General features: G+C 37.6%; 1 protein-coding gene across 6 annotated transcripts in view; it reads right to left on the minus strand.

Annotated features, from left to right (window-relative positions):
* Positions 1-1,458: 1,458 nt before the first annotated feature.
* The window catches only part of ATXN7L1 (ataxin 7 like 1), a 97,443-nt gene continuing 84,218 nt past the window's right edge, over positions 1,459-14,683 (minus strand). For all 6 annotated transcript variants that reach the window (XM_075208786.1, XM_075208789.1, XM_075208788.1 and 3 more), the window contains 2 exons: positions 12,739-12,813; positions 1,459-8,522 (listed from right to left, as the gene is read on the minus strand). In XM_075208786.1, the coding sequence (XP_075064887.1) occupies positions 8,481-8,522; positions 12,739-12,813 (117 nt within the window). In that variant the 3' untranslated portion in view covers positions 1,459-8,480. The remainder of the gene's footprint in view (positions 8,523-12,738; positions 12,814-14,683) is intronic.

Raw genomic sequence — 14,683 nt, forward strand, 5'->3', positions numbered from 1 at the left:
AAGTAAATAAAAAAAGTACAATCAGTACTACTGAACACTGCTTGCTTTTGTTACAACAGAACAAAGGGCTTTAAGAGCTGCAGCCATGATAACGTTCTGTTTTTCAGCTTTGAAATTCCTCCAGGATTTTTGTAAACCCTTACCATACATCCAATAAAAATAATAAAAGTACATATAATGGACACATTGAGGATATAAATACGTGTTGTGGGCTGATCTATATTTCTATGGGAGAATTGGATCAGAGTTAAATTAAAAGTTATATTTGGATGATATGATTTGTCACCAACATAATTTTTTGAAAAACAAAAAAAAAAAACCCTAAACACTAAAATGACAACAAGGGAAAAAGTTTTAAATGTATAACAAAATAATTGTGCATAAATTATATTGGCTTAAAAGATAGCATGGCAGACATTTATATTGTGGATAACATTTTTATAAAATTGTACTATCAGAATAGGTGCCACTAAATGGTGGAACATTAGTTATTTATGTATCATTTCTCTCTTGGGGGCATATTTAACAAGTAGTGCTAATAAACTTTCACACACTTACCGTAACTTAAACGCCACTTGTAGTGTCGCACATATTTATGAATGGTGCATCTGCTGCTTTGCATTTTGTTTCGTTTTTGGGAGCAGTCACCATTCAATAGTAAGGTGACTGCTCCCTTCCGCAATCTAACAAGTTCCAAAAAAAAGTTGTTAACGGTAACTTGTTATGCCAATGTACGCCAGCTGAAGCTGGTGTACATTATCATAATTGAAAAATTTCAGTGCTCTGAAGAGCAGAGCTGGACAGCGCATGTGTGGAGGGATCACATGATCTCTCCCTGTAACTGACGCTTTCTCTCTGCAACTATAGTTGCACAGCGAGAGCAAAGATGTTTGTGCACAAGCCTAGGTCTTTGAACTGCACATGCGCAATTGCAGTATGAAGAAGAACGAAGAAGACAAGGAGAAAATTCGGAGACAATGCATTATGAAGAGGCGTGGTATTTTTTTATCACAGAAACAGCTGTTTCTGTGCTGCGTTCTTCATAAATTTGAGAAATAGTTCAATCCTTATAAATGCGATAAGGATTGAAAACTATTTTTCACTTTTTGAGAACATTGATAAATGTGTCCCTTGGTCTTAATGCCATATTGCCACTTTGCTGCTTAGTATCCTGTTGAATTTACCACAAAACAGGTACAAAATGGGCAACTTGAGTTAATTTACATAAAAAGTCCACAAGTTTCTAAAATTGCATTTCATTTTGATATAGAGCTAGCAGATTTAATTACACCCTTTTTTTTTTTTTTAATTTGTTTTTTTTTTAAAGTGTCCCTATAATTTTCCCACAGGTGAGGCTGGTGTGTACGGTTTTCCATACAAAAAGAACACTATGTAAGCGCAGGAAATTTGATCTACTTAACGCACCACTCATAACATCCAAATCTATACTTTATCATAGCCAGAACAAACCCATCAATTTATTAAAACAAAAATTACAAAAACAATTTTTTTTCTTACAAACATATAAATTATTTTATTTACAAAGCCATGTAACAAAAAATAAAGAAAAACCAAAAAATAAAAATAAATGTAAGACAATAACAATACATCCCTCACTGGAAAATATCTCCAGGCCAGGCACATGACCATGGCAGTATCCATCAGATACATTTGTTCAAAATGGTTTTAAACTATTTTTTTCACTTTTGAAACTTTATGCCATAGAATTTACTATTTACATCTACTTGAAACATATTAGGAGGGATTTTATTTTACAGTCTTGCTCCACTGGAAAAAAAAATACCTCAGAATTTCTAATTTTAGTTATTTTAATTACAGCTCCAGTCCAGCTTAACAGTCCATAAAAAATGTATTTGTTTACCATTATTTTTATACAAAAATCAGTGTGAAATCCTCTACATAACTACCCATTATCGAGGACACTTCAAGTACATTGAAATTAAAATATCTAACTAAAAATACTCAAGCATTTTCCTTACTTTACATTTTTGCCCTGATCCCTGTATGGTCATCAATCACCAGACTTATTTTTCAGTCATACCAATTAATTGGAACAGGTTGGTTCTTATAGTATATTAGTGTTGCATGACCTACAAAATTACCTTATTTGTTGTTTTTTGTATATATTTTATTGTTCTTTCAAAAATTCCTTTGAAACTGAGAACAGGATTTGTATTGTTTTTCTAGGCTATAACATTGAGAAATGGTACTGGTGCTTGGGAATATTAAAAAAAAATAAAAATAAAGTTTGTTTTTAAGGCCTTTGGGGAATAGACCCTATATAATCTGCAACTATCATTCTTCCTTAATGTAGTTTAACCCTGTCAGTACTGGAGAGAGTTGTAAATTCTCCCCAACAATGAGAAGGTTAAGGCATTTGTGTTTCAAAAGACATCCTGGATATGGAGCAGCTAAAGGATGAGCCAAACTGAGGCTCCCACTGTACTCATGGGACCCTGAGAATTTGCCAGCCTCCCCCTTAAAGCAGGAGTGAGAGATAAGTGATAATTTGATCAGATTCCGGTCACCCACTCTCTGCTCTCAAGTATTATAAGCATGGAATGAATTACATTGGACACTGCTAATACATAAAAGTGCAGAACAATGAAAGGAAATATACGTAGTGTTACAAAGTCTGGATTATTAAAATAAAATTCCAGTAACTAGAAGAATGACTGAAATAAATGATTTGGGCACACCCTCCTCAAAAGTCTTCTGAAAAAGCGCACGAGACTCGGTGCAAATGATTTCAATTTTTATCTGTGCAAGGAGTCTTAAAAAACCCAGGACACACCAGCTGATACAAGTGTCATGGGTGAAGCAGCATACCAAAATATAAGGTGTAGAAAACAAAGTTATTTTCTTGTATTTAAAGAGCTTGCTGACCATTCAGCAATAGGCTGTATAAACTATTTTCTACAAAGGTCAATTAGCACTATGTACATTAATTAAAAAAAAAAAAAAAAAGAAAGGAGAAAAAGAAGGCAGACAAGTCCATGTCACTTTTTATGGCTAACAGGCCTATGCACAGCAGACTGAGCTTCTATTGCTGGGAATGTAATTCCAATTGTATTACATCATGAACACATTCACCTTCAGCACACTGCTGCTCTATCACATACCTGCCTACATTTAGCAAGTTGTAACCGGGAGAGGGGCGTGTCTAGAGGGTGGGAGGGGGCGGGACACGGTTAATCTCGTCATTTTGGCCCCACCCCTGCATCAAATATGCAGTTTTGTCACGGGGACGGGGCCGAAAATGACGTGATTCACCGCGAATCACGTCATTTTAGCCCCGCAATTGTGGGATTTGGGAGATTTGCCAGCTCTCCCGGGAGTCTGTGAGACCAGCCTGAATTTCGGGAGTCTCCCAGACATTCCGGGAGAGTTGGCAAGTATGCTCTATCAACAGAAGTTACATTTAAGGAAGTTGCAAATTACGATGAAAAACTACCTTTTCTCCTAATATAAGCTGTATGTGGGTGTGTCAGATACACAGAAGTATATTGTAATGTTATACAAAAGCTTGTGAGAGCATGATCATTTGGTACCAAGCATTGCAAGCAACATCCTGCAAGGATTTACTGCCAAAAGGGCCTGCAACATAACTAGAAATAGAAGGGCTAAAACCTCTAATACCATCCTGTTTTTGAAGTACTGTAAAAATACATTTCAGTCTTCATTTTAATCATCCTAGTTACATTTCAAGAACTATATTAAAGTGCAGTACAAGAATTAATTGCTTAACACCATGGAGATGGCAGAAGCTTTTTTGGAAGGTTGCCATGGAGATGTCAACGCTAGCAGATCGTGGCCTTTACGTTTTGCATCTCAAGTCATTAGGGGTGAACATTGCTAGAAAAGCATTAATAGAAATAATGGCGCTCATTTAGCCACAGGGATAAGCTGCCATGAGAACTGTGCTATAATGTTCAGGCTACACACTGAACTGATGCCTAAAATGTGTATTAGTCAATCCAGGACTTAAGACAACACATGGATATTACCTCAGAGGAAGCAAAAGATTTAACACTGAATCACAATGCACTTTAACCTGTCTCAAATTGAATAAAGGCATCAGTCATGTTTAATACCTCTTACGCACACATAGCCTTCAGAAGTAACATTAGAATGTTATATAACATTACTAAGAGGCCCACGTTGTATGGTATGTAAATGGATAGTAAATCCACTGATGGAAGTATCATTGTTAGCCAGCCAAACCCCTCTATTGTGTTATCTTGACACAAGATGATTTCTAGTTGTAGTTTGACCTCAAACTACAGATGAGGGACTATGCACATAAAGATACTCAAGATAGAGACAGCCCCTGGTACCACAAAGTCATAAAGGAATTGTACCTCTTTCACATTAAGCACAAGGTTTCCTTCACCATTCTCTCTAAAACTGTGGTACTGGCAGAGTATCACCGTGTTAAAAACAAACTTGTTACATGTTGAATTAAAATTTTTTTTCTCAACAATAACTAAAATCACTACCACTATTAACCAACTGTTTCCTTCGCAATACTTGCATGTCAGCCAATTGCAATGGCACATATTGACCTTTGATCACAAATCACAAGTATTTTTGTCTGTTTCCTATTATGTGTAGTAGGTACAATTCTATGTCCAATTGCTTCTGATTTTTAAATATGTACATATGTTTTCTCCATATGATATTTCCCTGTAGGTCACTATGGCAGTAAAAAGTTTTATTGGTTGTGTGTTAAATGTAGAGAAACTACTTTTGTAATAACATTCTCCTTTTCCTCCCCAAAGCTACAGTGGACAGTACCTTTTGGTACTACTAGCATTACAGATGGTCTGCCAGGCAAAGGGCAGTGATGACTGATAAGAGAACAAATACTTAGCTTTCATGTATCGGTACATTCTTCTGAACTCTAATTAGAATCTGCGTATGATTGATGAGTGTCTCGCAGTACATTTACCTTTCTAAGAACTACTGGTTCCTACTAATCTGCTCGCTGCAATACAGAATAATACTAAGCATGGCTTGTACAACAGAGTGTGGTATAGCTCATGGGGGTGCTGATTACTCAGACACCAAAAGTCAATTTATTATCTTTCAAATTAATGAAAAATTGTGACGTTTGTCCAAAAAGAGTATCGTAATTGGAAAAAAATATATAAATAGCCATGCAAAAATTCTGCACTGAGGCAAACTGTATCCATTTTTCTGGACGTCTATACAGACATTTGACATAAAAAATTACTTGTGTGTTTACAAGTGTACAGTCATACCCATCATTCTACAAGGCACAGTGTCCTATTTTTAGTTAGATTACGAAACTACCTACTGTAAAGTGTAGGTAACTCATCCTCCTCTGATTTGACAATGGGCAAAAAAATACATGTACATGATGGCACAAAAACTTTGCACGTCAAATATGCCATTGGCTTGAAAGGCATATATAGTCATCTTACATGTATTGCTTCAACATCTACGTTAACTGGAGTTTCGACAGTCTATTTGAGGCATAAATAAGATGTGGAAGTGTCATAGCACATTTACAGGGCTCTGGTATGGCCCTTCTGGCAGGGGAGGGATGAACTCTGCTCTAAGACACAGACGCCCAATTCGGACATTAACAAATGAAAAAATATTCCATGTGTTAGGAAGAAATGGGGACTCGAAAGGAAGGAATGTAAAGCAGCAAGGAAGAGGCAAGATTTTCAAATTAAATCCTCAGTTTTAGAACCCAAGAAAGAGGAAGAAAATTAAATAAATAAGTAAATGACCATAAGTAAGATCCTTACAATCTTTAAAAAAAATGTGCAAAAATAACCAAGATATGTACAGATTATTTTCATCTTTAGAAATATACAACATAATTCATATTAAAAAAAATATAAACATTGTTTTGACTTTCCTAATTTTCATTACTCAATCTCAGTCAATTATCTCAGCAAAACATAAATTATTATAAAATTAACACTTAATAACAAAAAAAGTCCTAAGTATCCTTAATGTTTTTCCCCTGAACAATCTTAGCATGGATTCAGAATTGCTTTTACACATTACAGGTTCTGTATGAAGCAGTACTGGAAAAACAAGCAAACATCCTCTTCTGTACTTTGATGTAAAATAAGCCAACATATTAAGTGCACTTTTAACACTGTAGAGACAAAGTGTTTGGTGTGACTGAAGTTCAGGAAACTTTCATTAATCTCCTCTGACACCAGGTGGAACGACTTTACTATAGAACAGGGCATTTCATGAAATAAAACTGATTTGTACATAACTCCATCTGGCAGTGAAATGGTTGATTTATAGCTCATCTATGAAGCTTTTTTATTAAATAATGGAACCTCCAAATTGCACACATTTGCGTCCATGTTCATATAAAAATAAAATAAAAAAAAAAACTATTAGATGCAGATTGAAACACCTAAAGGGGAGATTCAATTAGGCATGATGTCCTGTAGAAACCTCGCACCATATGTATCCACTGCGTGTTTCGGTTAATAATCATCTCACGTTTTTGCTTACAACTCATAGAGGTGCAAACAAAAATGAACGGTTTCCTGTATCGTAATTGCGGCATTTCTACACAGGAACACATCGTGCAAGGTTTCTAAGGGACCTCGCTGGATAATTGAATCTCCCCAGTAATGTATGATCCTTGGTCCTGTAGCCCAACAGGCAATCACATTTCAATTTATAACACTGCAACAACTTTGCTACGCATCTGTAAAGGCAGGCTCATATTCTGACCCCTTCTGGCTTAGGAGGTATAAAAACATGATTGGGAATACTCTGCTATGCCATGCAGCATTTCATTACTTAAATTGCACTAATATTTAAATAAGGTCTTCTATATCAAAGGAGGAAACATTCCATGCTGTCTGAGCAACATGTGAAATATAGTTCAATAGCTGGACTGTCACAAGTTGGCCTACAAACAGATCCAGTGGATCCAGCTCAAAATAAGCTCACAATAACAGAGCAAATAAAGGAGTGCAGTTCACTACTGTAGTGAGTGCAGCTTAAGTAAATGACGCACATCACATTTCCAAAGCAACAAAATTGCAACTGTGTCCCATTCTGTGTCTATGTGCATCCATCTGCTTTTTAACAATATTATAAGTATCTCAATATAATATTCATTGTATTGGTTAAAGTGTGCAAAACCAGAATGCTAAATAAAATGCATCATCCTAGAAGGTGGCACTTTTCAGCCTCATACCGCAGATAATATATTTCCAGATATATCAATATAAATATAAATGTACATAATGAGTTATCAATAATGTACACAAGTGAGATCTGTTTAAAAAAATTGTCAGCAGCTACTATGCTTTTCTGTTTAATTAATTCAGTAGATTGGCTTTGGAGAACCTGAAACAATAATAATATTACCTCCCTAATGACCAGCGTCATTGGCTCATTTTCTTAAGGGCTGGAGGACCAGGACCAACATTTTGAAACTCGATGGTGCTAGGTGATAACTCCAGTGTAGTCACCATCGTTGTCCTCTTACAAATCAGTAACTGAGGTCATGTAACAAAGATCCTTTGACACACTACAGCATGATGAGTGTGGCTCAGCTTCCACCAGTGAAAACAGCCATCCATTTGGGAGATGCTCTGCAAGTGAATGTTCCACTCCTCGTATTGACTTGTTACATATGCAGTCACTCATAAGAGGCCTTCAGTTATACAGGTGGCCTAGGAATAGAATATAGTTGCATGATACAAAAGTGATCATTTGATTATTTTAACATGGTTCCTTACGGTTTCCTTTCATTAGAAAAGGCCATTCCAAACTGGAACAAAAATAACATGGAAAGTATGCCATTTAAACTATGATGTGACGGCATAGCTACAGCAGAGAACAGGGACACTTCCTAAAATGAAGGACACATTCACTCCCTGGCCTCGTACATCACAAAGCGAAGAGTAGAACATTTGTGTGCATTACATCTCCCATCACAAAAGCCGATAGCACTATTAGACTTCTCCACTCTAACAGAAATCAGTGATAATATACATTGTTTTCTTCAGCGCTGTCATTTGGATTCATCTGAAATTATTTCACCCATATTTCTTCTGTCCTCTTTCATGTCAATGATATTATAGAGAATGTCAATTTAGTGGTAAAGAGACGGGAGAGAATTAAATAAGGAGCACAGGCATCGTTGATGTGAATCAGAAGGGCCAGGAAAGATAATCCTTCTTGAAAAAGAGGGTTTCTAGGTAGATTTTGCTTTTCCCCTAGAATACCTTTAAGATCAAGAAGAATGATTTATACAGGAAAAACGCAATACACCAACATAAGTGGCAAAGCAAAAACACCCAGTTTGGTTCTGTAAACTTTAGACTAACACGTCTCCATCACTTAGTTATTAAAGGCGACATAGTCCCTGCCCGCTGCAAATTAAGTGCGTGAGAAGGGCTGCTGAGATCTCCAAGTAATCGTCCGATTATCCCCCAGTGTCACGGAAGTGTTCTTATCCTGCCGGTGCGATTTGTAGTTTTCTGAAAAATAAAGAGACAGAAACTGTTACAAGCATGTTGGACCAAGACTGTTTTTTTTAACAAAATACAATTTTTTTTTCCAATCAAATCTCTATTAAAATAATAACGATCAAGTTGACAAACAAAACTGAAGCTAAATGCCACAACTTAGGAGTGGACTGCATGAAAACCTCCACATGACAAGCTTCAAACTAACATTTAACACGATACAACGTAATTCATGCTGTGTCTGCTAAATTTGTGCAATACTAAAAATCCCTGAAACATATTTTTCTGCCATCAGATAGCACTTTTACAGAATCATACTATGCATGTAACATGTGAATCAAATTACTCATGTCCCAACAGAGCTGTCAGTCACAGAAAAAAAAACAGCAAATGATTGACAGTTACCACCTGTTCAGACTACAAATGTTGCAATAAAAATGGAAGAAGCAGGATACATGCACCCTACTCAAATCCTCAACCAGCTCCAGCTTAGGCAGCCTGGTCTGGTCCCACATGACAGGGAAACAGGGCACAAGACAGCCCCCTCTCATATTTAACAACCCCCCTCATATCCAACAATATTGGAGTGGCAGCTTAGCCATCACATGGTCCCATTTTAAATGGGCAGGAGCCCCTTGTTCACCACTGTATTTGTTCATGATCTAATGTAGTCCAAATTGGGAGGCAATATATATTAAAGAAAATAAAAAGAAAGAGTAACATGAAGAACATGAAGGAGGAATAAATTCAAACTGGGGAAGGGAAGGGGAGGAGGAAAATGGGAGCAAGACAATCATACTAAAAAGGCTTACACATCACAGATCAACATTAATGTATGTACTTAGAACAAGGTGTGGAGAGGCTAAATGCTCCTGTAATAGTCATGTCACGGACACCATTTGACTAAGGAGAAGAGGATGATAAACTTAGACACAGGTGAGTGGGCGAGATTCTCCCCAGAATTGGGCTAGTACTGATCTGGTGGCAAATAAAATGTGGCCCATAACATATGTCATAAGATTGGAGCTGTGGAGGATAGTTGTTGTCCCAATCTTCACTTGTGAAACATACCCTAAGTTCAATTCCCATTTCGTATGGGAATTTAGCTTCTTTCCTTTGATATGGGCCATGAGTGTTTTAAACCACAAAAATATACTTCCTCAGTGGTTAAATGAGGAGCGTTTTAAACACGGGTAAAGGAATGGGGGGGGGGTGCAGGATGCTAGAGGAGGAGCTGGGTGTTTGTAGCAGATGCTGGACTTATAAAAGACACTTCTAAAATCTCATACATGTACTGTACTTTAGAAATTCTCACAATGTGCCAACTAGTTACAGAAAGGTTAAGGATTAAGTATGCAAAGGCAAGGGTAGAGAGATATGAGGATGGGAGGTCAAATTCATCACAAGATTTTACCAGTTTCTCCCAAGCTTCTAGGGTATCCAATACAATACGCTCCTTAGCATGATGACACCTAGTGGTCTGTACTTTTATCTAGCTATATAAGATCGTATATATAGGGGAAAGGGACAGAAGAAATGTTGTTTAATATGTCACCACGGGTGGGGGGGCGTCGACGACCAACCAGTCCTTAAGCTGGTCCAACAAGCAGGCCAATTGTACAGTTGAAGGTTTTGTGCAGGTAGGCCAACATTCAATTATTTCTGTATACAAGGTCTCTAGCGAGTCTGGGCCATAAAATGTTTTGTTGATATGGCATAAAATTGGTGTAAAAGTTTTGAGGGTTAAATAGGGAATAGGTAACAATAAAAAAAAAAAAAAGGTATTTTTGGGGGGTCTTTTCTCCAAATAAAGTTCTGTACTGTAAAGTTCTGTATGTATATGCTTGTCTAGCTTTTATTATTTTTGGATGAACTTGGCATGAGCCTTATACAATCCAAGCTAGGTTAAAAAATGTAGGAGCAATCCAGTATGCATTACGTAATGTCACCAAAAGGCAAAAAAACACAACCTTCAGAACTTCACACAACTACTTATTTTTTATAGCTGTATGTCCCATTTGAAAACCATTTCCTTCTATATATGGTATACATCTTTACATGTGACAGCTAGTTATATCTGCATATCACATTTTCACTATGTGAAACTTCAGGCCTGCTATAAAACAATTAGACAGGACCACTCTGCCGTTTACTTTAGATTGCAGCAATTGAAGCTGTCAGTGAAACAAAATACAGCCGAAAAGAATTGAGTGAAAAGCTGTAGTTACCAACTGAACTAAAATACTTTCTATACCTAATGGTGGCTATTGGCCTGCATCAGCTGGATCTCATCAAATTTGACTGCTAAGTGTGTTTGTTCAAATTGGACACTGGATCTGTGGCTTCGAGCTTGCGCCAAGTGGCAAGATCGGCCCATGGGCAACCAGCCCAATCAGTACAGTGTAAGGAGTTTGCATGTTCTCCCCTTGTTTGAGTGAGATTCCCTTGGGTGCTTCGGTTTCCTCCAACCACAGACCCAAATGTGTGTGTGTTTGTGTGGTAGGGAATTTAGACTGTAAGCTCCAATGGGCTGCTGTGAGTGACTTAATATTCCATTTAAAGCACTACGTAATTGATGGTGCTACACAAACAATAGTAGATACTATACTTCAATTATATCACAATCGTCAATCTGCTAATATCCAGCTGCTGTGGATCTATTTATTGTTAGCACTAGTTCTGTGTCAATAGGAAGAACCAGTCCCCCTATTTAGGCAGGGCCAATTCTGCTAATAAGAATAAATCAATATTTTGGGGAAAAACAGGCAGCATAGCTCCCTTCAAAATGTGATTACCAGCTCCAGCACTAGTCAGCCTGTGCTAATACTATAGCAGGAAACCAGCAACATGAGGTCCCCCATTATAATGATAACTCGACTAGACAGAGCAGGGCTGGTGTCCCCCTTAAGAGGTGGGAAATGTCATTGCCCCTATTACCAGGCTATTGCTGAAAAGTTTGGTGATTTTCCACATTCTGCTGAGCAGTAGGGGTATGGGTAATGACTGAATAGGACCCACCAAGTGGCCTTTCTGCCAACCCTGTGCTCCTTATGCATAATGAAAAAAGGGTTCATAAGCCACCTGTCCATATACTTAAAAAGTTATCCATAACCATACCTTACAAAAACACATTTTAACTGAACAAAATAGACACTATCCCCACCTCCCCCGTGAAACGCCATATATGATGGACAAGACTGCACCTCCGCAGTGTAAATACAGCTTTGAGCCTGCTGTGCTCCTCGATTTGCACAAATGTGCTTAGATCTCTGCAGGGGAACATAGGTGAGCTTTGGCCGCATTTGAGAAGCAGACGTTTGCCCGGGCACAGGGGAGCAGTTGGGCATAATGAATACAATCCCACTAAAGTACCAGGGTGCCTCATTTTATAAAGCAAAGCAGAATAGAGCTTTCTATTGGCTGAACAAGATTAAAGTAATGTGATGAAGGATGAAGAGGCTGCATTTTCAGAAATGTTTCTTGCCATGCGGAAGGGTGCATGGTCATTTGTACTCCACCAGCTAATATCTGTTGGAGATTGAGTCAGGTACAATATTTTTAATGAGATAAAACACTTCTTACATACAATACACTGTGGGGATTTTTATTACACAGTGTAGCTGTATTCGCCTCAGTGGTGGTAACAATCAATCTCGTGCTGTTCCCTGGCTATACAGCTGCGTGTTCAAGTGAATGACGGAAACCACTGCTCAGACCAAAGATGCTGCTGATTCAATCATTTAAAATTGGTTTAATTATCATCACTGACATCAGTCATTCAGTGTTGACTATGTACCCGACTATGCTTCTCACTGTTACCTCATATACTTAAAATGATTCAATAGCAAAGCATGCGGTTAGCCAGACACACTGATAAATAGTTTGGTATTTTACATTACAAATGAAGAAATCATACTTCATGGGCTATGTAATGGCAGCAGAATCACCCAGTGTTACAAGACAGTTTACTAAATGCTATATCCATATGTGTTATCGATTTGCATATCACTATCATTAGAGCACAATATTGCTACTATCAAGGCCATCACAACATACTCAGTGTACCAGTCAGAATTGTCACATTAATGTTGTCCTTTAGATATATTACAGCAATGTGTTTATTTCAAATTGTATTTGCAAAAATGGTGGTTAAAGGGAGGTCAAATAAAGTACATTTATGTACATGCTTGCTAGATGAGGCAAAAATCCTACAGAAAAGTGTACTTACTTGCTTGTTGTGTGCAGGATTTGATGTACTTGAAGGAGTAGATTGTGATAAAGCTACACTGCTACTTTTCCCCAACTGGTAAGAAGAAATAAAAGAAAGTTACTGCAGAAAGCTTGAACCCACACTAGAAACAGCCAAAGTACAAGTGACTAAGTGTTACACATATGTCCCAACAGACATGGCAAGTTCATACCAGGGCAACAGATAATGGTATATCTGTCAGAGTCTGTGTTCTGGAATCCATTTTGTACACTTTATGTACTTTGGTCCTTCCCTACTTTGATATAGAACTTTACATCTGCAGACACCCTAACACTACATACTTTGCATAACACATACTTTAGTATGCTGCAGAGTAAATTGTGTCAGTTAAACATAGTTTGGAAGCTGCAGGATCTGACTCCAAACCTCCCAAAACCAAGTTTGTCTTGTAGAAGACAAAGCCCTAGAAGAGTGTCTGGGTGGGAGATAAAGATAATACCCTGCTCAGCGCAGACTTTGTGGCACCAGAGTTGAGAGAGGGCGACCAACCCTCCAGTCCAACACCATTAAAACAAGTGTGAAGGGAAAGCAAATGCCCACACTGACCCTCATGTAAGGGGGTCAGTCTGGTTTGGTGAAAGGGGCTAGATGGTGGTTTACCCCATAACTGCCCTGTGTATAAAACTATTTAAAACATGTGACAGTAGTGCATGTAAAATGAATAGCATCTCTACCTTCAAAATGTGTGTGTATAGAATTAAAAGAACAGCTCTTATAAAAGATATTACTAAGACTCTGTGGGGCATATTTACCAAACTGCGGGTTTGAAAAAGTGAAGATATTGCCTATAGCAACCAATCAGATTCTAGCTGTCATTTTGTAGAATGCACTAAATAAATGAAAGCTAGAATCTGATTGGTTGCCATAGGCAACATCTCCACTTTTTCAAACCCGCAGTTTAGTAAATCTAGCCCTGTGTGTCCCTGATGGATGCCTGTCCCTGCAACCAACAGATTATAGCACATATTTTAATCCATTCTCCAGGTGTCACATGTGGAGCCAAGGAGCCTGCGCCCCAGCACTCTACCTGCGCCCCAGCACTCCTGATCCTTAGTAATGATGGTTAAGAATGATTTAGCCATAGTTACAAGCAAAAAAGTGTTCCAGCTGCTATACACATTATTTAGAAGTGTAAGCAGTTCCAGTTGAAGGTGCCTGGCATTGTATGCCTGTATGTAAGTATGACCATGATTTAGTATGAATACTACCAAAACAGAATGCAGTCTAAGTACAGCAAATAAATCAGCAATAAATAATGTGTATCTGGAATGAGTGATTAATGGGAGGTGTGTCTTATAGTGTATAGTGATTATAGTGTGTCTGTCTCAACTATATTATAGATGAAGCAAAATTTCATCATCAAATTTCTCCAACTTACTTTTCATTACCATGAAAAATATCGCTGTTGGATAAAGTGTAGATTCACCGGACTAGGCCCGTGAGTGACAAACACATTTTGTTATCTTAAACAATCCTTATATACAAAAAAAAAAAGCTGAAGAGTTTGGTAAAGGAGTTTGGAGACAACATTATGTAAGTATTAATATATTATTATACATAATGCCCAGTGCCCATATCATACACGTGTGTACAATATGAATTATGTACACCCACTGAACTCAAGCTATAAGCTTAAAAAAAACCACCATAAAATACAACATATTACAAAAAAAAAAAAAATCAGGTCAAACTATATATGCTTTGCACATATAATAAACCCACAACGGTGTCCTTAGGGAATGCACAAACCACACACTAGTCACACATCTAGACACATTTCCATGAAAAGCTTAGTCTTACGCACTCCTCTAAAGCAAGCAGACTATATCCAGTACCATAATTCCAACGTGTACACTGCTGCTTCATTGCTTCATTCTTATTATTCATTCTTCATTCATGCGTC

This window comes from Mixophyes fleayi, chromosome 4, assembly GCF_038048845.1.
Source record: "Mixophyes fleayi isolate aMixFle1 chromosome 4, aMixFle1.hap1, whole genome shotgun sequence".
Lineage (NCBI taxonomy): Eukaryota > Metazoa > Chordata > Amphibia > Anura > Limnodynastidae > Mixophyes > Mixophyes fleayi.